This window comes from Tauraco erythrolophus, chromosome 1, assembly GCF_009769465.1.
Source record: "Tauraco erythrolophus isolate bTauEry1 chromosome 1, bTauEry1.pri, whole genome shotgun sequence".
Classification (NCBI taxonomy): Eukaryota; Metazoa; Chordata; class Aves; order Musophagiformes; family Musophagidae; genus Tauraco; species Tauraco erythrolophus.
The window spans coordinates 135,856,191-135,879,127 of NC_141465.1; the positions used below are offsets into that span (position 1 = coordinate 135,856,191).

Genomic DNA, 22,937 nt, shown 5'->3' on the forward strand with positions numbered 1-22,937 from the left:
CCCAGGGCCGGGAATAAACACCGGAGTATTATTAGTAACCGAAGCGGAGCTGAATCAGAGCCGCTGATTTACGGTCTTATTTCCTTTCGAGAAGTTCCGCTTCGGAAAACGGCTTCGGACTTTTCTTACCCGTGGGAGAAGAGCAAGCGGCCGGGTGGAGAGGGGCCGCGGCCCCGGATGCGATGCTGTACGGCATCGGGAATGGCCCCTGGTGTTCCCTCGGGATGCAGCGGGTGGTTTCTCCGGGACACGGGGCTTGGTGGTCACAAGGATGGAGGGGGCTGGATGGATGGGATGACTGGTGTTCAGGGATGAGACTGATACCAGGGATGGATGTGGTTGGTGCCCAGGGATGGGGTGACATGCCCTGGAGAGGAGGTGACTGGTAGTCAGGGATGGTGGTGGTTGGTATCCAAGGATGTGGTGACATGCTCCAGGAAGAAGGTTATTGGCACCCAAGGATGATGGTAGCTGGTACCCAGGGATGGTCATGACTGGTATCCAGGGATGGTCATGACTGGTATCCAGGGACGGTGGTGGCTGGTATCAGTGGTGGAGACAACTGGTTCTCTGGGATGGATGTGGCTGGTACCCAGGGATGGGGTGACATGGTCCAAGAAGGAGGTGACTGGCATCCAAGGATGGAGGTGGCTGGTACCCAGGGATGGTCGTGACTGGTACCCAGGAATGGAGGTGGTTGGTGCCCAGGGATGGAGGTGATTGGTTCCCAGGGATGAGGTGACATTCCCTGGGATGGAGGTGGCTGGTACCCAGGGATGGTTGTGACTGGTACCCAGGAATGGAGGTGGTTGGTGCCCAGGGATGGAGGCGATTGGTTCCCAGGGATGAGGTGACATTCCCTGGGAAGGAGGTGGCTGGTACTCAGGGGTGGTGGTGGTTGGTACCTAGGGATGGCAGTGACTGGAACCCAGAGATGGGGTGACATGCTCCAGGAAGGATGTGACTGGTACCCAGGGATGGTGGTGGCTGGTATCAGTGGTGGAGGCAACTGGTACTCAAGGATGGATGTGGTTGGTGCCCAGGGATGGGGTGACATGCCCTGGAGAGGAGGTGACTTGTACTCAGGGATTGTGGTGGTTGGTATCCAGGGATGAGGTGACATGCTTCAGGAAGGAGGTGACTGGTGCCCAAGGATGATGGTGGCTGGTATCAGTGGTGAAGATGACTGGTACCCAGGGATGGAGGTGGCTGGTACCAAGGCTGGATGTGGCTGGTACCTGGGAACATGGTGACATGCTCCAGGAAGGAGGTGACTGGCACCCAAAGATAGAGGTGGCTGGTACCCAAGGATGGATGTGATTGGTACCAGGGATGGAGGTGGATGCTACCAGGGATGGAGGTGATTTGTTCCCAGGGATGGCAGTGCCTGGTAGCAGGAATGGAGGTGACTGGTACCCAGGGATGAGGTGACATGCCCCAGAAAGGAGGTGACTGGTACCCAGGGATCAGGGGAACTGGTACCATGGATGGAGATACTGGTACCCTGGGGTGGCAGTGGCTAGTGCCCAGGGATGTGGTTACTGGTGCCCAGCGATGGAGGTGACAGATACCAGAGGCTGAGATGACATCTATTCAGGGATAGTAGTGACTGGTACCAGGGATGGAGTTGACTGGTACCAGGGATGGCAGTGACTGGTACCAGGGATGGAGTTGACTGGTACCAGGGATGGCAGTGACTGGTACCGGGGATGCCAGTGGCCAGCACCGAGCAAAGCGAGGTCTTCTCCTGTCTGGTGGCTGCCATCCCTCCGCCGTGTGGCACAGAGCTGGGTGGGACATACGGCTGAGCATCGTTGATCCCGAGGCTGATGTTGGATGGGTTTAGCCTGGAAAACCCTACAAAACCCAATCAAACCTCCTGCTCAAAGACAGCCCCAGAGGAGAAAACGTGACTTATTTATTCTTTTTCCAAGCAATTTTCCTGCTAGAAACCGAGGAAATACCGGGATGGAGTGTAATAACATCATCCTATTTTGGATGATGGTGCCAGCCAGCGGCTTTTCTGGCCGCACGAGCAAGTTTGCCGTGTCGGGATGATGCCGTTTGCCACGGAGCCGTTCGCTTGTTGCGTTGGGACGGACAGAAGCGGATCCAGTTTTCTTTCCAAACCTTTTATTTATTTTTTTCCCCAGGTTTTTTGGTAGAAATAAACCCAAGGGTGCGTTAAAATCATTAAGCCTGAGAGTTTGCCAGGCACTGCAGGCTCCCTGGGGCAGGAGATCCCACTATGTCCCAGCTCCCTCTAGTGGGATCTGCCTCGGGAAGAAGCAACAAGGGAAAGAAAAGGTGAAGCAATCCCAGTTTTCCCCCTCCTACAATCCCAGTTTCTTCCAAACTGGGAATGGAGGGCTCGAGGAGGTGCCGAGATTCAGGCTGCTCCTAGCACAACCCTACTACTAGACCCTAGAGAATCCACCACTCCCCCACCCTCCCCCCCCCGTAGCAGTGCCAGGCATCGGGTACAAACCATAAGGGGGGGGAAAACTGACTGATATTTATTTATTCTTAAAATTTTTGGCACGTTTTGGAGGGGGCGGGTATCATTTTACTCGAAGCAGGGCTGGCTCCTCCTTCGGCAGCTGTGGGAGGGAGGAGCTGGGAAGGCCCCGAGCGACAAATCCTGCTCCCAAAACAGTCCAAAACCCTCAAGCTTTTTCCTAAAATCACATTTTTTCACCCCAAAGTGACGTTTCAGGGACGAAACCCCCGCTACGGCTCAGCCAGGGTATGGCTGAGCCCTGGCACAACTCGTTACACTGCTGAGCTCGGAGAAACGCCGCTCTGGGAAGGGAATTTTGGGGTGAAACGGCATATCCGGGAATACGGAGATCCCTCCCCTTCCCATGGGATGGGATTTTTGGCATCCCAGCCAGGTGGTGACAGCACAAAGGGGCTGCGAGCGGCGCCGTTACGTGCACCGAAGCTTGCACGGTCTCAGCCCGGCCATCAGTTGCTGCGATGGGTGGGATTCCTCGTGGATGTACATCCCTGCTCTCCCTTTTCCCTAAAATCCTATATTTTTTAAAAAAAAACCAACAAAGTTTTTAGGACTTTCCTCCCTCGATACCTCTTTGTTTGCAGGGGGGGGTAGGGGCAGGGTAGGATTCGCTGAGTCCTTGATTTTATATTTGAAGTTTTAAAATCCTCACGGATGCTCAAGCTCCTCCTGCATCGCTACACCAAAAAAAAAAAAAAAATAGCAAAAAAAATGGATTTTCACCTGGATTTTTTGATTAAAAATTATCGGGATCATCCTCAAGGTGCCAGTATAACCAATATAGGGGATGAGGGATGAGCCTCTTGGCTCCATCCCAAGGGACTGAGATGTTTTTCCTGGGAGGGTTTGGAGGTTCTTTTTTGGGGGGGGGAGGAGGAAACCCTCAGGTTGGCCAACAAAAATTATAAATAAATAAAGGCTGATCCGAAAGGGAATCGAAAGGTGTTTACAAAGAGCCGCGCTGCTAAAAATAACCGGCTCATATTTTAGACGGCCCCTAAAAATAGGCAGTGCTGTCGGAGTGGCCAAACACTCCCAGGAATTTCCTGTGGGCCGCGGGCCGCTCACAGGGGGGGTCCGGGCTCGGAGGCTGCCGGGGCCGAGCGGCGTCGCTCCGGTTTATTCTTTCCTGGGTGACGGGTGAGATAACCTCGGTTGGGCCCCTCCGTGCCCAGCGGGATCCAGCCTGGCTCCTTCTCCGGTCTGGGCAGTGATGGGCTTAACCCTTCTCCATCCATCCTTCCTCCTTGATAACGTCCAAAGAGGTTGAGTGGGTTGGAAAAAGGTTTTTATAGCCGTTGAGGAAAAGCTCAACCTTCATAGTAGACATCAGAGAATCCACTCATGGGCTTGAACGAAGGGATGGGCTCAAGGGAGGTTGGGGAAGGAGGTTCTGCAGATGGAGGGGTCCCCTTGGTCACCCCGTCGGGGACAAGCGATCCCACGGGAGGGGTCAAGGGTGTCGCGGCGGCGTAGGTGGGCTGGGGCTGGAGTCGGGATGGAGATGAGGCAGGGGCTGCAGGGGGAGTGGGTTTGGGATTGCAACCTGGATGGAGCGGGGATTGGAACCCAAATGAGCCTGGAATTGCAACACAGATGGGCCCAGGATTGCAACCAGGTGGGTTTGGGATTGCAACCCAGATAAACGTGGGATTGCAATGGTGATGGACCCAGGATTGCAACCAGGTATGTCTGGGATTGCAACACGAATGGGTTTGGGATTGCAACCCAGATGGATCTGGGATTGGAACCCAAATGAGCCTGGGAATGCAACCCAGATGGGCCTAGGATTGCAAACTGAGTGGGTCTGGGATTGCAACCCAGACAGGTCCAAACCTGCAACCCAGATGGGACCAGGATTGCAACCAAACGAGTCTGGGATTGCAACGCAAATGAGCCCAGGATTGCAATGGAGACAGATCCAGGACTGCAACCCAGAGAGATCTGGGATTGCAACAGGAATGGGTTTGGGGTTGAAGCCCAGATGGATCATTTTTGGAACCCAAATTAGCCTGGGATTGCAGCCCAGATGGACCCAGGATTGCAAACCTAGTGGATCTGGGTTTGCACCCCAGATGGGTCCAGGATTGCAACCAGATGGGTCTGGGATTGAAACCCATATGTGCCTGGGATTGCAATGCAGACAGACCCAGGATTGCATCCCAGAGGGATCGGGAATTGCAACAGGAGTGGGTTTGGGATTGCAACCCAGATGGGTCAGTTTTGGATCCCAAATAAGCCTGGGATTGCAACCCAGATGGACCCAGGATTGCAAACCTAGTGGATCTGGGATTGCAACCCAGATAAATCCAGGATTGCAATGGAAACAGACCCAGGATTGAGACTGGGATTGCAACCCTGATGGGCCTGGAGTTGCAGCCCTGATGCATCTGGGATTGCAACACGAATGGGTTTGGGATTGCAACCCAGATGGATCTGGGATTGGAACCCAAATGAGCCTGGGAATGCAACCCAGATGGGCCTAGGATTGCAAACCGAGTGGATCTGGGATTGCAACCCAGATGGGGCCAGGATTGCAACCAAACAAGTCTGGGATTGCAACGCAAATGAGCCCGGGATTGCAATGGAGACAGACCCAGGACTGCAACCCAGAGGGATCTGGGATTGCAACAGGAATGGGTTTGGGGTTGAAACCCAGATGGATCAGGAATTGCAACCCAAATGAGCCCGGGATTGCAACCCAGATGGACCCAGAATTGCAAACTGAGTGAGTCTGGGATTGCAACGCAGATGGGTCCAGAGTTACATCCCTAATGCGTCTAGGATTGCAACCAGATGGGTCTGGGATTGCAACCAGATGGGCCCAGTGTTGCAATGGAGACATACCCAGGACTGCAACCCAGATGGGTCTAGGATTGCAATGCAGATGGGCCCAGGGTTGCAGCCCAAACCGGTCTGGGATTGCAACCTGGATAGGTCTGGGATTGGAACCCAAAAGGACCCAGGATTGCAAACTGAGTGAGTCTGGGATTGCAACCCAGGCGGGTCCAGAAATGCAACCCAGGTGGATCTGGGATTGCAACCAGGTGGGTTTGGGATTGCAACACAAATGGGCCCAGGATTCCAACCCAGATGGATCTGGGATTACAACACGAAGGGGTTTGGGGTTACAATCCAGATGGATCTGGGATTGGAACCCAAATGAGCCGGGGAATGCAACCCAGATGAAACCAGGATTGCAACCCAGATGGGACCAGGATTGCAACCCCAAATGGATGTGGGATTGCAAACCAAACGGCTCCAGGATTGCAACAGAAATGGGTCTGGAAGGACCGTGGTGCTGCAGAAAGAATCAGTGGAGCCACCACCTTTGCACGCAGCCTCGTTACCCCGAACGCAATTAGCCGCAGCGGGTGCAGCGCTGGCACCCATCGTGCCCACGGCGGGTGCTGCGCGTCCGTCCTCCCTCACCCTGGCGAGGGGGGTGTAATTAAGGCTGCTGCACCCTCCCCCCATTATATGCACCGAGTTGGCCGTTCTCTGCCACGCGCCCCTGGGAGGGTGCTGGGGGTGGGGGGCAGGATGGGTGCGTAGCCTCCCCCTGACCCCCCCCTCACACCCTCCCAGGGGTGAAGATGCTCATCATCCTCATTACCAAGAGGAAATTTACTGGCTGCAATGGGAGGCTGCACGCCGTTGCCATGGCAACGGGGCGAGCGGGCTAATTAGATTGAATTAACGAAGCAGGGCCGGATGCAGGCAGGGTGCAGCACCCAGCGAGCGAAGAACAACGTCGGTGGGGTGCAAGCTTACTCCGTGCCTCAGTTTCCCTATCTAGGTTTAAGGTTCCCCCCCTCACCCCAAGATGATGCAGGATGGAGACCCTAAAGATGCTCAGCACCCCTAATCCAGCATCATCTTTGCACCGTTCCCACCCCCCCCCCCACCCGCCCAGCATCCTCCTCGGGTTGAAGCATCTCCAGCACCAATCCCTCTGGCAGGATCCGGCCCTGCCCGCATCCGCGCGCGTGTGTGGGCACGGCTCTGCCTCCCGGCTCCCGGTAGCAACCGGAGCCGGGGGACCCCGCGTGCCGCCACGGACGCAGGCGCACGCATCCTGCAGCCGGAGGCCTTTCGATCTATATTTTTATATCTCTAAATTCTATTTATATCTCTCGCTACGTTATAGAGAGGCAGGACCTGATCGATAGCAAGAGCTCCTCGATTATATTTATCACATCTTCCCTCCTCGCTGCATCCCGGCGCAGCGTTCCGGCTCTTTCAACCGGAGAACCTGGCGATATATCATCTCCCCCTCTATCCATACGTACCTCTCGACATAGAGAGAATCTTTCCAATTCCTTGGGACGGACCGCTCTTCCCCCCCTCCCCCCCCCCTCAACTGCCACCCCGGGACCCGCATGCTGCAGATGGTGAGGACTCTGGCGCAGTTCACCATCGCGCTGGAGGACATGCGAGACATCGGCGACGGCATCGACGCGGCCTTCGCCGCCTCCGGGCTCGGCGGAGCGGCCGAAGAGCCGCCGGAGAAGGGCTGCGGCACGCGCGGCGGTGCCGAGGTGATGGGAGAAGGGGGGAGTTATGGGGGGGGGTTGGGGCTGGGGGGATGGGGGAGGTGGGAGAGGGGGGATATGGGGGTGGGGGGGGTTGCATGGGTGCGTCATGTTTGGCCACGTGTGCGCCCAGCGGGAGCCAGGGTCTGGACCGGGATTGCCGTGGCAACGGCGCCTGCATCCTCATCCTCATCCTCATCCTCATCCTCATCCTCATCCTCATCCTCATCCTCCTCATCCTCATCCTCCTCTCCCACCCAGACAGGGGGAACTGGAAGTGGGGCGGGGGCGGGCAACCATGGCTGTCAACCCCCCCTACTCCCCCCTCCCCCCCCCCCCTCCCAATTCCTGATTTACACCACGGCTGGTGGGGAAATGCCCCGATTCCTGTCATGGTGGGGGCGGATCCTGAGGGTGCTGAGTGTGGTGGGGGAGGTGGGATGAGGCCGGAGTGGGTGGGAGGTCCCCAGGGAGAGCGGACGGAGACTGAAGCGACATCACCCCCCCACCCTGGGGGGAGGCTTTGCTGGGGGGAGGGATGCCATGGGGCGCATCCTGCCCGCACCCGGGTCCTGCGTTGTCATGCCGGGATGAAGCTCATCCCAGCGGGAATTTTCCAACCCCCCCACCAGGATAATACCGCTGCCATAACGGTGGGGAGAAAAAAATGGCTGGGCCTCATCCTGCATCTCCCCGTGGCTGCAAAACCCCAGCGGCCGGTGCGGTGTGTGGTGCGGAGGGTTGGGGAAACTGAGGCAGAGTTGGAGCGGGGGGGTGGTCAGACTCAGAATTACAACTTAATCCGGCGGTGAGAGCGTTAATAAACTTGGGGCTGTAACAAGGAGGGGAGGTCTCAGCCGACAGGACCCCCGGAATCAATATGGGTTTTTTTTTGGGGGGGGCAGATTTCCTGGGGAGGCTTTGACCCGTCACCGTAATATTTGGCTCGAGGCTGTTTTCCTCCTTCCTTGACTGAAAAGGCTGGTGTCAGCTCGGTGGGTGAGTGGGGAAACTGAGGCACGGCTCTGATCACAAGGATCTGGCGAGGATCCCTCCCAGTTGCTCCCCAGGGATCGCCAGGGAGATGGTGGCCTCCACCCGTGGTGGGGATGGTTGGGTTGAGGCTTCCTTCTGTGGTTGCAGGGTGGCTTTGCGGTGCTCTGGAACCCGCCAGGAACGGGCTCATCCCATGAGGAGATGGGGCACATGGGGCTTTGGTGGCTCCAGCAACCCCGTAGCGGCAGCAGATTGGGGGAACCTGGTCCCAACATGTTGTGGTGACCAGGTGGGACATCTCTGCATCCAGGGCTGTTGGTGGCATCGCTGCACCCAGGGTTGTTGGGGTGATCCAGCACCCAGGACCCTTGGAGGGTCCTTGTCCACAGGGATTTTGGGATGTCTGTGCACCTACAGCATTCAGGGTGTCCTTGCACCCATGGCCTTTGGGGTGTCTCCATTAATGGGACACAGAGTGTCTCTGTGCCCAGGTTCTTTGGAGCATCTCCACACCGAGGGGCTTTGGGGCATCTCTATACCCATGGCCTTGGAGGTGTCCAAGGCCCAAGGGACTTTGGGGTGTCTCCCACCCACAGCTTGGGGTGTCTCTGCACCCAGGGCCTTTGGATGGTCTCCATGAACAAGACCATTGCAGTGTCTCCGTACTCCGCGCCTTGGAGCATCTCCTTTCCCCAAGACTTTTGGGGCTTCTCGCACCCAGGTCATATGGAGCACCTCCACAACCAAAACTTTTGGGGTATCTCTGTACCCAGGACCCTTGGAGCACCTCAGCACCAAAAAATTTTGGGGCTTCACACACCCAGGACCTTTGGAACATCTCCACACCAAAAACTTTCGGGTTACCATTGTACCCACGGTGTCTCCAGAGCATCTTGGCACCAAAAAATTTGGGGTATCTTTGCATCTCTGGAGAGTCCCTGCACCCCAGATATTTGGGGTGTCTCATGCCCAGGCCCTTTGAAGCATCTCCACAACCACAACTTTTGGGATATCTCCGAACCCAGAGCCCTTGGACCATTGCTGCACCCAAAACTTCTGAGGTTTCTCAGCACTCATGGCCTTTGGAGCATCTCTGCACCCAAAACTTTTGGGGTGTCATTGCACCAGGGCCTCTGCAGCATCTCTGCACCCAAAACTTTTGGGGTGTCATTGCACCAGGGTCTCTGGAGCATCTCTGCATCCGAGACTTTTGGGGTGTCATTGCACCAGGGTTTCTGGAGCATCTCTGCATCCAAGACTTTAGGGGTGTCATTGCACCAGGGTCTCTGGAGCATCTCTGCATCCAAGACTTTTGAGGTGTCTCAGCACTCATGGCCTTTGGAACATTTCTGCACCCAAAATTTTTGGGGTGTCATTGCACCCAGGGTCTCTGGAGCATCTCTGCACCCAAGACTTCAGGGGTGTCATTGCTCCAGAGTCTCTGGAGCATCTCTGCACCCAAAACTTTTGGGGTGTCATTGCACCAGGGCCTCTGCAGCTTCTCTGCACCCAAAACTTTTGTGGGTGTCTCACACTCCAGGCTCTGGAGCATCTCACCCCCAGGCTGAGCTGAGGGCTGCGTGCCAGGGGGTCCTCCAAGCCCCACAACCGAGAAGACCCCGGACCCACCTACTACCCAAGACTGGAAGACCATCCCACGCCATCACCTCCCTGTGCCCCCCACCACCCCATTCCTCCCCGTCCTGCGGGGCCACAGCCCAGCTCTGGGGGTGCCCAGGGTGCCGGGCGGGAAGCGAATTCCTACGGGACCGCTCCGAGTGGAGCTGCCGGAGAGACGGAGGGCGTCGGGACCGACCCATGTAGGGCTGTGAGAGCCAGGGCGGGCTCCTGACGCGGCCGAGGAGGAAACCAGGCGTCTCTGAGCGCTCGGTGTCATGTACTTCCTAATCCTCCCGGATTCCTCCATCGGGGTGGAGAGGGAGCGGAGGGGAGCTGGACGCCAGGCGGGTTCCTCCGGCGTTCGCCCTCCCCGCCGAGCCCCCGCGCCGACGCCGCCACCCGCCGCGGCGTTCCCCTCCGTCGCGTCCCCCCCAAAAAAACTCAACTTTTGTCTTTTCTTTCCAACCCCGGGGGTAGGACATGAGGAAACACGTCATCATGACGCTGCTGGACACGGAGCAGTCCTACGTGGAGTCCTTGCGCACCTTGATGCAGGTAAGGCGGCCCGGCCGGTGACGTGGCACCCCGAACGGCGGCGTGGCGTCACCGGCCCTTCCTCGTCACCGTCCCCGGGACCCCGAGGTGGACCCACGGCTGTGGGTGCTCTGTGTGGCACAGGGATGGGTTGGGGGACGGGTGGCAGCGGGGATGTTGGGGAAAGCAGGACCGGAGGTGGGAACGGCGTGATGATAGTGTCAAGAACGGGGTTTGGGGGTCACTTCTGTCCCCCAAACCAAGCCCGTCATGTTCCTGGTGGGTTGTCACCTGGTGGGTATCGTGTCCTCAAGTCCCTTCCTTGTGCTTGCCCCTCAAAAGCTCTTCCTCGTGTTGCACCCCGTCTCCTGGTGCGTTGCTGATGGCCATCCCATGATGGAGGATCCTTGACACCCCCCTTTCCCATGTCCCCCTGTTTTCTGCTCAGCGTCATCACCTGCAGTCATGGGCCAAGGGTTTTTCTCTCCTCCTTTTTTTTACTGAGCTGGTTACAACCCCCCTGGAGAAGCTTGGCCGGAGGGTCCACCCCACGTTTCAGATGTTAATGAAGGTGTTTCAGAAAGTTAATGGTTGGTCAACGCCCTGGAGACACTAGGTCACTCTGGCGGAGGTGTGGTTTGTCCAACCACATCGCTGCAGGTGGACCCACCAACAATTCAGAGCTCTGCTCTGCTCCATACAGAGCAGTGCCCGTAGGACATCTACTGGGCATGTCCATGAGGGCACAGGGAACCCATCATCCCAACACCCAGCTTTCCCAATAAATCCCCTACGAGGTTGCCTTCGTGGTGGATCCAGATGTGCTCTGCCAGATGTTGCTGCAGAAGGGATGGACCTTTCGAGGCTGCTTCTAGTGCAGATGTTGGCTTGGAGGGGTGAGAGGACCCTGGGTCTGGGGCTTATTTTGGAGGAAGCTGTACAGGGTTTGGGGTTGGGTGGCGACCCTGCTGGTCTTGGCATGGACAGAGGCTGTCCTCAGGGCTGTGTCCTCCTCTGAGGTAGGCCAGGAGGCTGGTTGGAGAGAGGACAGCCATGCTGGGGCTCACCGGTTCCCCACTGGAAGGACTGGTTGGACACGGGTGGGAGTCCCAGAGCATTAATGCGTGAGCTCTTGCCCATGCGACATGTCCTGGCATGGTGCATCCAGGGGAACCTGGCTTTCTGGAGGGGAATCACAGGCTCCGGACATCTCCAGCTCCCTCGCTTCGCTGGGACAAGGCGCTTGGATCCATGACGTAGCCCAGTAGCACGTAATATAGTGGCTACGAAGGATAGGGACCACCTTGGAGCATCATCTTCCAGCCAGGCCAGATGGTGCACAAACAAGCTCCTCATGTGCCAAGGCAGGGGCGGTCTCTGTACTCTTCTTCACCATCTGGTCCTCACTTCCCCACTTTCATAGTGGGTGGGATACATGGCACAGCCCAGCCCAGCACCCACTGGAGGTGTTGGCCACAGTAGGGCAAGTTATGAGCCTCAGGAAGGATTTGGCCCTTCCAACTTGAGTCTTCACAAGATACCCACCATCATCCTGGGGAATCTCGTCCTTCGGGGATGTCTCTTCCCTCGCCAGCTTGGATGGAGATGTCTGAAGCAACTTGAGATGGGTCCTATCCTCACTGCTCAACTCCATGGTCCTCCTGACGTCCTGAAGGACACCAGCATCCTGTACTGGTCGGGCTGAGGAGGAGGCAAGGCCTGAGAAGACCTTCATCATCCATCATCCCTTACAAATCCAGCTCTCCTTTTCCTGGGGGCACCGCTCCCCTCCGCAGCTCTGCCCCACGGCGGGGGGAAAGCGGTTTTGTAACAGAGCTGCTCACCTGGCCGTGCAGAGGACCTGCTCTTGTCCCACTTTGCCTCCTGACCCTCAGCATTGCTCGTTGGCCGTTGCTTGGTGGCCCAGGGCTTGACCCGGTGCCTCCACCCTGCTCACTCCAGCTCCTCCTGGTCCCAAACACCTTGAATCCAACTGGGAACTCCCCGGCTTTTGGATCCCAGGGTCATGGTGATGTGATTCTCCAGCTGGGTCAGGCTCTGGAGCAGATGGAGGGATGAAGGCTCATGACAGCAAAGGTTTGGAGCCTCTCGAGGCCGTGACCCAACGTTCACTGGGGGAACCCCCTGCTGCAGGATGCCACCGGTCCCCGTATTTACAGAGGTTGAAAAATTTATATTGAGGGGGTGGGAGAAGAAATCCATGGGGACCTTGATGCCTTCGGTTCCCCGCAGGGTTACATGAAGCCGCTGAAGCAGCCGGAGAACTCGCTGTTGTGTGACCCGTCGCTGGTGGATGAGATCTTCGACCAGATCCCCGAGCTGCTGGAGCACCACGAGCAGTTCCTGGAGCAGATCCACGACTGCGTGCAGAACTGGCACGAGAAGCAGAAAGTGGGCGACCTCCTCGTGCAGTCGGTAGGTCCTCGCGGGGTGGGTTCCCCCCCACCACCAGCCTCTCCGGGGAACCCAGGCGTGCCCGCGCTTGGGCACGGCTCCAGCAGGAGAAGTTTCGGAGCAGGAGGCAGGGGAGTGATTAAAGGATGGTCCAAACACGCCTGGGACGGAGAACAGGAGACGATCTCCAGGCCCGCCGTCTGCTTAGCGTAACGGCGGGGCGCTGGGGCGACCGGCCGGGTCTGCAGCTCCGTTCTCCGGAGCAGAAATGTCAGGGCTGAAAAATCGAGGGGGGCGCGTGGGCGAGTCCTGCCCGCGCCAGCCCAGAGCCACGATTAACCCTTGGGGCAGCTTCTTCCAGACTTGCCCAACGTATCCGTGCTGGACCTATCCGCTTTTTTTCCCCTCCCAGTTCTCCAAGGACGTGCTGGTGAACATCTACTCCGCCTACATCGATAACTTCCTCAACGCCAAGGATGCCGTCAGGATGGCCAAGGAAGCTCGGCCGGCGTTCATGAAGTTCCTGGAGGTGGGTCCTGGTTCTTCTCCCCATTAAGATGTTGGCCAAGGTCCAGAGCCACCTGCAAGGCTGCTGGTGGGGCTGGATGAGGGTTCGTGGGAGTAAGTTGGTCACCTATGGTCCGACTGGGATTTTTCCCCGCACCTTCTTCTTGGTTTTGTTGCGAAGAGACCAGGTTGGGATGAACCGGAGTCACTCCGGGTGGTGTAAAAAGGAGTCGTTTCTCCCAAAAACGAGCATTGCTGCAGGTTCTGGGCTGGTGGCACCTGCTGTGTCCCACCTAACGGGCCCATCCTTGTCTCCCCTCGGTGTTTTGCAGCAAAGCATGCGGGAGAACAAGGAGAAGCAGGCTCTGTCCGACCTGATGATCAAGCCGGTGCAGAGGATCCCACGATACGAGCTGCTGGTGAAGGTGGGTGCGGGCAGGAGGGCGTCTGTGCCATGCCAGGAGCTGGTGAGACCACAGCTCCTCCTCACCTCCACGTAACAGGAGCTTTTAGGGGGTCTCACGTCTCTCCCAGCCCCTTTTGCCATCCCTTCACACAAAGTTGGTGTCCCCGGGCATGTGTGTGGCTCTGCCCTCCTGGGGGTGGGCACCCTGTCACCCCGCTGTCCCCTCTGGCATGTCCCTATGGATGTGCGGTCCCTTTCCACTCTACCTTTCTGCTGGAAGGTTGGACATAGCAGTGCCTTTTTGGGACCAGTCACACTGCTACCCCTTCTGTGCCTCAGTTTCCCTGTACCACGGTCACTTTCCCTGGCACTGAGGCTGGTGGGAATGCGCTTTCATAGAATCACAAAATGGTTTGAGTTGGAAGGGACCTTCAAAGATCATCTAGACCAACCCCCCTGCCATGGGCAGGGACACCTTCCACTACACCGGGTTGCTCAAAACCCCATCCAACCTCACTTTGAACACTTCCAAAGATAAATTTCAGGTGTCCATGGAAGGTGATGACGTGCTCTCAGGAGCTGGTGGTCTCTTCAGAGATGGCCAAAGACCAGGCTGGTGGTGGCCAAAGCTCAAGGCTTCGTTTCTTTGCAAAACCTTTCCTGCCTGGGGTTGGTTTCTACCCCCAGCAGCCAGTGGCACAGTGGGGACTTAGCTTGGGGGGTGTCATGGCATCTCCAGTGCCCAGATTTTGCCCACGGTGACATCCCGGCTGTGTCTTTGTGGTAGGACCTCCTGAAGCACACACCAGAAGACCACCCTGACCACCCCTTCCTCATCGATGCCCAGCGCAACATCAAGCAAGTGGCCGAGAGGATCAACAAGGGCATGAAGAGCGCGGAGGAGGTGGAGAGGAACGCCCGGATCGTGCAGGAGATCGAGTCCCACATCGAAGGGATGGAGGACGTATGTATGGGGGTCTTACATGGGGTTAGTCTTCTCCCCAAAATGCAACCATTTTGGCTCGTTCTGTGTCACCCCAGACTGGGCCACTTGTTTTCTCCTCCGGGTCCTTCTTTCCCCATCATCACTTGGCCTCGGTGTGCTCCTTGGGGGTTGTTTGGGAAGTGGCGAAGGTGCCAGATCTGAGCTGGTGGGGTGTGGGGGCTGCAGGGACAAAGCCTGTGAGGGTCCTCCCCAGAGTTTCCTGCTCACAAGCTTCCTTGTCCCAACAGCTCCAGGCCCCGCTCCGCAGGTTCCTGCGTCAGGAGATGGTGGTGGAAGTGGTAAGAGTGGAATGGTCCCTTGTCCTTTGTCCCCAGCAGGGCTGTGGCACTATGCGCTGGACAGGGCAGTGGGAGACTGTGACTGAGGGTCATGGGGTGGCTGTGTGCCCATGGGAGGCCGTGGATGGATGGATGGAAGGATGGACAGTTGGATGGAAGGATGGATGGATGGACAGGTGGATGGATGGATGGATGGATGGATGGATGGATGGATGGATGGATGGATGGAAGGAAGATGAATGGAAGATGGATGGATGGATGGATGGATGGATGGATGGATGGAAGATGGAGATGAATGGATGGATAGATGGATAGATAGATGGATGGATGGAAGATGAATGGAAGATGGATGGATGGATGGATGGATGGAAGATGAATGGATGGATAGATGGATAGATAGATGGATGTATGGATGGATGACAGAGGGATGGAGACAATATAAAATTCCCCAAGTGCCTGTGGAAAGCTAAGATGGGTTCAGGAGCGGCCAGGAGAGCCCACAGCAGCCCCAGGCCAGGGGTGGACAGGGAGGCTGGAGGTGGGGACCGTGGAGGCCCTGGTGAGCCCATGCTTGGCATTCGCATGGCCCTGGTAGTTCCTCGTGAGTGGTGCCCTGTGGCTTTGCCCACATGGCCATCGCACCCATGTCCCCTTTGATCCTTGTGAGCACACAGCCAGTCCCCATGCAGATGTTGGCGTGGGACCCGTCCCTCCCTGCATCCTCCCTGCATGGGGAAACTGAGGCAGGGACCACCCCCAGCACCAGCAGCATGATGGTCGGGCGTTAACCCCTTGGTGTCTCCCACTGCTCTGCAGAAGGCGGTGGGTGGGAAGAAGGACCGCTCCTTCTTCCTCTTCACGGACCTGCTGGTGTGCACCACGCTGAAGCGCAAGTCGGGCTCCCTCCGCCGCAGCTCCATGAGCCTGTGAGTACCACCAGGCCTGGGGGTCACCCACCAGGACTAAGCCATGTCCTCAGGGTTGACCTGGCTTTAGGGTGCTGGGGACATGGGTGCAGCTCAGCCATCTCCCCTGACCTCGCAGGTACACGGCAGCCAGCGTGATCGACACGGCCAGCAAGTACAAACTGCTCTGGAAGCTGCCGCTGGAGGACGTGGACATCGTCAAAGGTCCGTCACTCCCTGCTGGAGTTTCCCACCCCAAAAGCCAGCGTTTGTCTCCAGCTGGTGCGGAGAGAAGGTTCTCCTGTGTGGCGCCGGGGAGGAAGGGGTTAACGCCGCATGCATGTCCCCACGCAGGTGCCTCGCAAGCCACCAACCGGGAAAGCATCCAGAAAAGCATCTGTCGCCTGGATGAAGACCTCAGCACGTTGGGGCAAGTCAGCAAGCTGTCGGAGACCCTCAGCTTCCCCCACCAGGTATGGGGATGATGGCCCTAGTGCTGTCCCCTGGTTGGACAGATGCTCTGTGGGACCACCCAGGATATCCTCAGTGGGAGGGAGAGCCTGTGGAAGGGCTGGTGGTCATGAGTGGCCTCAAAGGGCCTAGATACCACCAACTCTAAAACTACATTGATATTGGGGTGGCCTCCAGAGGGTGGTGAGGGATGGATGGATGGATGGATGGGGGCAACATCACATGGTGGCTCTGGTGCTGTCTCCTGGCTGGACACCTTCCCCATGGGACAGACTGGGATGTCCTCAGTGGGAGGGAGAACCTGTGGAAGGGCTGGTGGCTATGAGTGTCCTCAAAGGGTCCAGATGCCACCAGCCCCAAAACCACAGTGAGGCTGGGGAAGCCTCTGAAGGATGCTCAGGGATGAACGGGACATCATCATGCCCATGGCTGGTGATGACTCGTGCCCAGGAGCTGAAGCATTGTCCCCATCCCCAGAGCCTGGATGATGTGATCAAGGACCTGATGGCCGCCATCCACCGGGAGCTGGCGGAGAAGCAATCCCTGTCCTTCAGCATGGCCTTCCCCCCCAACAAGGTGGAGCTCAGCACCACCAAATCCGACGGCACTGAGTCCTTCATCTTTGAGTTCCCCAACCCCGATGCCCGGATCGGCTTTGAGCAAGCCTTCGAGGACGCCAAGAAGAAGCTGGGTAACAACAAGGCCTGGGGAGGTGGACGCGGTGGTGGACTTCAGTAGACCCCTCTCCCTCCATCGCTTCTTCATCCTCTGATTTGATTTTCCCAGCTTCCAGTAAAAACTGCCTGGACCCGGAATTCCTCAAGGCCATCCCCATCATGAAGACACGGAGCGGGATGCAGGTACTTGGCAGTTGGGTCTGAGCATCCCACGGGAGCGCTGGTGGCCTTGCCGCCGGATGCCGAGAGCTCTTGCGTCCTTCCCGAACGACCCTGCCTCATCCCACCTTTTCCTCCTCGGCAGTTTTCTTGCGCTTCTCCGAGCCACGGAAACCCGGAGAGCTCCCACGAGGTTTGGGTTTGCAACAGCGATGGTTACGTGGGGCAGGTTTGCCTGCTCAGCATCCGGAAGGAGCCGACGGTGGAAGCGTGCATCGCCGTCTGCTCCGCCAGGATCCTCTGCATCGCCTCCGTGCCCGGGCTCAAGCGCACCTATAGGTAGGACGTTCCCACGGGCGGCACGGAGCCGGTGGGCACGGGGCGATGCTGGAGCTGCTTCTTTCCTCCCCTCCTTCCCTTGGTCACGGCAGGGAGCGTGCCGAGCCGGTGGGCAGCCCTTCCTCGGAGCCGGCGGCGGCGCAGGCGGAGGACGCGGGGCCCCAGCCGTGCCTCCACATCTCCATCTCGGGCTCGTCGCTGGAGCTCTCGGAGCCGGTGGACGGTGGCAACAGGGAGTTGGTGCCCTTCGATAGCGACGACACGGACGACGAGTCCTCGCCCAGTCCCTCGGGGACGCTGCAGAGCCAAGCCAGCCACTCCACCATCTCCTCCAGCTTCGGCAGTGAGTCCTCCCCAGCCCCTACTTTTTTGCCCCAAAACGATGGGCAGCTCCATCGTTTTGGCCACTCTGCCTTGCGTTCCTCGGAGAAATCTGCAGGTGGAGGCTTCTGAGCCAAGGAAATCCCAGGAAAAAGTGATATTGGGGAGCATCAGCCCAACGTGGTGGTGCTGGGATGGGGCTGGTGGCTTGGGGTAAAAGCTGGTGGGTTTTGGGGCTCAGCATCCTTGTGTCCTTCCTCGGGCTTGACATCACAAGGCGATCCATGGTCTCTTCCCCATCACTTCGGTGGGTGTCGGGTGGTCCTGGTCTGACCCATTCCTTCCCCCTCTTCCTCCTTCTCCACAGATGAAGAGATCACGAGCTGTAAGGAGGCGACAGCGGAGATGACGAGCTCAGAGGAAGAGCAAGAACCCGGCTTCATGCCCATCACTGGCACCTACGGCCAAAACCGCCACGGCGAGAGCCCCACGGACGGGCGAGCTCTGCGCCGCTCCAGCCGTGGCTCCTTCACCCGAGGCAGCCTGGAGGACCTTCTCAGCCTTGACCCTGAAGCCCATCAAAGCTCCATGTGGTTGGGCACCGAGGACGGCTGGTACGTCCCCAGGACAGGAGGACACATAGGTGGGGTGGACCCCGATCCCAGGTGAACCTCAAGCTTTGCTCTTCTCCCGTAGCATCCACGTCTACCAATCCTCGGACAACATCCGTAACAGGAAGAACAGCATGAAGATGCAACACGCCGCCGCCGTCATGTGCATCTTGTAAGCGGGGAAGAAGATTCTCGACTCTGGGATGTCCACAGTGGGGTGGTTTGGGGTGGCCAAGCGAGGCTCTGTGACCGGTTCTTGAAGGATTTTTCTCCCCACAGGTACCTGGATAACCAGGTTTTCGTGTCGTTGGCCAACGGGGAGCTCGTTGCGTACCAGCGGGAGGCAGGTGAGGCTGGATCGGGGCCGTCGGAGGGTGTTGGGGGGTTAAACCCAGCCCCAAAGCGGTGGCTGTTGGGTGGGTGGCTTGGGCAGCCCCCCAGGGAGGGATGCTCAGGGTGCTGGTGGCTTCTCTACCTCCATGGGAAGAGGCATTCCTCAAGGGATGCTGAAGACCTCAAAATTGGAGCCAGGTGTCCTCCTCCCAGTCCTTGCCCATCGCTGGCATCCCTTGGGGACATCAGCTCGTGTTCCCTCTAATGGAGCACCTAGAGATGGGCATCTCCAGCTACCGCATCCCACCGGCCAGGCCAAGATAGGTTTTTTTGGGGAATGCTTTAACTACCCACCCCACTCCCACCATCCTCACAGGTCGCTTCTGGGACCCTCAGAACTCCAAGTCCTTGTCCCTGGGCTCGCCGGGGAGCCCCATCACCAAGATGGTGGCGGTGGCAGGGAAGCTGTGGTGCGGCTGCCAAAACCGGGTCATCGTCCTCAACCCCACCACGTTGGCGCAAGAGGTACCGCCGGGCGCCGGTGGGAGGTGGCGGGGGGGGAACTGGTCGGCCGGGCATCGGTGGTGGCACCGGTGGTCTCGCTGTGACTCTGTTGCCCGCAGCACGCGCTCCAGGTGGGACAGGACGGCGGGCGCAGCGTCACCTGCATGGTGGGCGCGGGGAGCGGCGTGTGGGTGGCACTGCAGAGCAGCGCCCAGGTCCGGCTGTACCACCCCACCAGCTACGAGCAGTTGGCCGAAGCGGACATCACCCCCCCGGTGCACAAGATGCTCGCCGGTAAGTCCCCGGGTCACTGGCGTCACCCATGGGTGCCCGTGGTGGGTGGGTGCCCATCATCTCCCTCGAAAACACAACGCTCAGGAACATCCAGCGATGGGAAATGGAATAATCTCCTGCATCCCGACCGGTTTCCGGGAAGGAAAACCTGACTTGTCACGCTTGTGGGGTTGGTCCTTGGTGTTAGGCGGTTGCGTAATCCCCTGGGGAAACAGGGTGGCCCCTGGATGGGTGGATAATCCCATGTGGAAACAGGGAAGCACCTTGGGCATCAACATAATCCTACAAGGTAATAGGGAATCGCCTGGATGGCTTCATAATCCCATGCAGGAATAAGGCAGCCCCTGGGAAGATGAATAATCTCACACAGGAATCAGGCATCCCCTGGATGGCTTCCCAATCCCATGCAGGAATAAGGCAGCCTCTGGGCGGCTGCATAATCCCACGCAGTAATAAAGGCAGCCCCTGGGTGGCTGCATAATCCCGTGCAGGAATAGGGCATCCCCTGGGCATGTGCATAATCCCGTGCAGAAATCAGGCATCCCCTGGTCAGATGCATAATCCCACGGGCTAATAGGGAATCCCCTGGATGGTGTCATAATGCCACAGAGGAATAAAGCAGCACCTGGGTGGCTGCATAATCCCACGCTAGAATATGCAGCCATATTCCATGTGGGAATATGTGGCCATAATCCATGTGGGATTATGCAGCTCCGGGGCAGCTGCATAATCCCACATGGAAATAGGGCAACCTCTGGGCATGTGTGTAATCCCATGTAGAAATAGGGCAGCCCTTGGGACAGCTGCATAATCCCAAGGGGTAATAAATAGGGCAGCCCCTGGGTGGCTTCATAATCCCATGTGGAAATAGGGAAACCCCATGACAGCTGCGTAATCCCCACAAAGTAACAGGGAATCCCGTGGCTGGCGTCGAAATCCCATGTGGGAGTAGGGCAGCCCCTGAGAAACTGCATTTTCCTGCGGGGAAATCAGGCAGCTCAATCCAGCAGCACCCAAGGGTGCCTCATCCTCATCTCTGTCGACCTGACCTTGTGTCATAACGGGACACCCATCCCTGGAAGTGTTCCAGGCCAGGCTGGATGAGGCTTTGGGCAACCTGGTGTAGTGGAAGGTGTCCCTGCCCATGGCAGAGGGGTTGGAACTGGATGATCTTGGAGGTCCCTTCCAACCCAACCCATTCCATGATTCCATACCCAACAGGCTCGGACGCCATTATCCGGCAGCACAAGGCAGCCTGCCTGCGGATCACGGCTCTCCTGGCCTGCAAGGACTTGCTGTGGATCGGGACCAGCGCCGGCGTGGTGCTGACCCTCGCCGTCTCGGCCAAGGCGGCCCCGACGCTGGTGGGCTTGTCCCAAGGTCACACCGGCCACGTCCGTTTCCTCACCGCCATCGAGCTGCCCGACGGCTTCGACGTCCTCTTCCCGTTGCCGAGGGAGGCGGGTAGGTGGGATTATATGGGAGGGGGGGGCCAATCCCGACCCGCTTTGAGGGGGGTTGGATGTTTTTTATGGAGCTGGGAATGCTGGTCCTGGTGGTGGACCACCAAGAGTAGGCTTGGAACGTGGTGATCGGAGTCTCCGCTCCATCCTTGCCTCGTTAAAATTCGGGGAGGAAAATTGAAGGGAGGGGAAATTTGGTGCTAAATCGTCCCCCCAGGGCTTCTGGGGTCCCTTGAGTGACCCCAGATTTCCCTGGGAGACCCCAATTCCCATGGGGAAAAGTCATTGGAAAGCCAAGCGCTGAGTCTCAGCCAGCCCAGCTCTGAGGTCGGGGTGGGATGGGGAGAAGGTGGTGATGGTGGTGGTGGTAAATTGGGTGGGAGGGGCTAATATGGGGGGTAAGGGGGGCTAATGTCCGGTGTGAGGGGCTACTTGGGGGTGGGAGGAGTTTTGTGGGGCCACAGCGTGGCACGTGGGAAAGTGGTGGTGACGTTCAGGGGACGCTGGTGGGAGGATGCTGGGATGATGCTGGTGAGATGATATTGGTGGGATGATGCTGGTGGGATGATGCTGGGAGGACACTGGTGAGAGGATGATGCTGGGATGGGGCTGGTGGGAAGATGCTGGGATGGTGCTGGTGGGAGGATGCGGGGGTGGTGCTGGTGAGATGATGCTGTTGGGATGATGCTGGTGCGATGATGCTGTTAGGATGATACTGGGTGGACACTAGGGTGATGCTGGTGGGATGATGATGGGTAAGTGCTGGGATGATGCTGGTGGGACGATGCTGAGTGAATGCCAGGATGATGCTGGTGGGATGGTGCTGGTGGGATGATGCTGTTGGGCTGGTGCTGGGAGGATGCTGGTGGAAGGATGATGCTGGGTAGTGCTGGTGGAAGGGTGCTGGTGGGATGATGCTGGTAGGATGATACCGGGTGGATGCTGGGATGGATGATGTTGGTGGTATGATGCTGGTGGGATGATACTGGGTGGATGCCGGTGGAAGGGTGATGCTGGGATGGTGCTGGTGGGAGGATGCTGGGATGGTGCTGGTGGGAGGATGCTGGGATGGTGCTGGTGAGATGATGTTGGTGAGATGATGCTGGTGGGATGATGCTGGGAGGCTGCTGGGATTATGCTGGTAGGATGATGCTGGTGGAATGATGCTGGGGGGATGATGCTGGTGGGGGCCATCCGACAACACGTTGAGCTTCTGCTCTTGGCAGGGGCCGAGAAGCCGAGCGAGGCAGAGAAACGCGACCCATCGCGCCCCCGCGCCCCCGCCCTCGCCCTCTCCAAACCCAAGATGCTGGTGATCAGCGGGGGGGACGGCTACGAGGATTTCCGCCTGACCAGCAGCAGCGAGACGGTGGGCCGGGATGACAGCACCAACCACCTCCTCCTCTGGAGAGCGTGAAAGGCTGCGGACCACCCCCCCACCGGGGCCATCCCGGCGAAGAAGGGGGGTGCTGACCCCCCTATATGCAGAGGGAGGAGGTCCCGACACCCCCCTCCCCGCCGCCACCCCCACCCCAGCGCCTCTCATCTCCAACCTGGCTGCTCTCTGTGTGCTCGGGGTTGGGGGGGGGATGAGCCCCAGGTCCCCCCGTTGTCCCCCCGGCCACCGCACTGGACTGGGAAGGGGGGGGCATGGAGAAGATGGCGGGTGGTGGGGCGGGGGGGGATGCCTTGGCTTGGGAAGGCGCTAACGAAGGAGGAAGGCGTTAATGAGCATCCCTGGGGACCGGCCGGAGGATGGTCTTGCTCTCCCGCTTCAGGAATGGGGGGGGGGGGTATCACCCCCTCTTCCCCTGGGACCCCCTCACCCCGGCCACGCCGCGGGACCACCCCAGGGACAATCCGCCCGCGGTGGCCCCCCAGCCCCGGGTCTCCCGCTAAGCCGCTCGCTCCGTCGCCAGCACCAGATAGCTCCGTTTGTTCGTCCGTTTGTTTTAAATATATATATATTATATATATAGAAACATCCTTATTTTTATTTTTTTTTTGGAAGGGGGGAAAAGAGGTTTTGGGAAGGGGTCAGGCGC

The 22,937-nt window shown here is 58.3% G+C and overlaps 1 protein-coding gene across 3 annotated transcripts in view; it reads left to right on the top strand.

Moving 5' to 3' along the window:
• Positions 1 to 22,309, top strand: part of ARHGEF17 (Rho guanine nucleotide exchange factor 17) — a 39,463-nt gene extending 17,154 nt beyond the window's left edge. Inside the window, exons 1-21 of one of the 3 annotated variants that reach the window (XM_086615185.1) lie at positions 6,901 to 7,059; positions 10,147 to 10,224; positions 12,457 to 12,639; positions 13,031 to 13,147; positions 13,458 to 13,550; positions 14,319 to 14,495; positions 14,765 to 14,815; positions 15,632 to 15,741; positions 15,860 to 15,945; positions 16,075 to 16,193; positions 16,669 to 16,882; positions 16,978 to 17,051; positions 17,173 to 17,366; positions 17,459 to 17,709; positions 18,055 to 18,301; positions 18,384 to 18,470; positions 18,578 to 18,645; positions 19,008 to 19,156; positions 19,255 to 19,429; positions 20,651 to 20,893; positions 22,119 to 22,309. In XM_086615185.1, coding sequence (XP_086471311.1) covers positions 6,901 to 7,059; positions 10,147 to 10,224; positions 12,457 to 12,639; positions 13,031 to 13,147; positions 13,458 to 13,550; positions 14,319 to 14,495; positions 14,765 to 14,815; positions 15,632 to 15,741; positions 15,860 to 15,945; positions 16,075 to 16,193; positions 16,669 to 16,882; positions 16,978 to 17,051; positions 17,173 to 17,366; positions 17,459 to 17,709; positions 18,055 to 18,301; positions 18,384 to 18,470; positions 18,578 to 18,645; positions 19,008 to 19,156; positions 19,255 to 19,429; positions 20,651 to 20,893; positions 22,119 to 22,309 — 3,066 coding nt within the window. Of the gene's footprint in view, positions 1 to 6,900; positions 7,060 to 10,146; positions 10,225 to 12,456; positions 12,640 to 13,030; positions 13,148 to 13,457; positions 13,551 to 14,318; positions 14,496 to 14,764; positions 14,816 to 15,631; positions 15,742 to 15,859; positions 15,946 to 16,074; positions 16,194 to 16,668; positions 16,904 to 16,977; positions 17,052 to 17,172; positions 17,367 to 17,458; positions 17,710 to 18,054; positions 18,302 to 18,383; positions 18,471 to 18,577; positions 18,646 to 19,007; positions 19,157 to 19,254; positions 19,430 to 20,650; positions 20,894 to 22,118 lie in introns of those variants that run through there. The other 2 variants (XM_086615170.1, XM_086615178.1) reach the window with 2 other exon arrangements.
• The last annotated feature ends 628 nt before the right edge of the window (positions 22,310 to 22,937 follow it).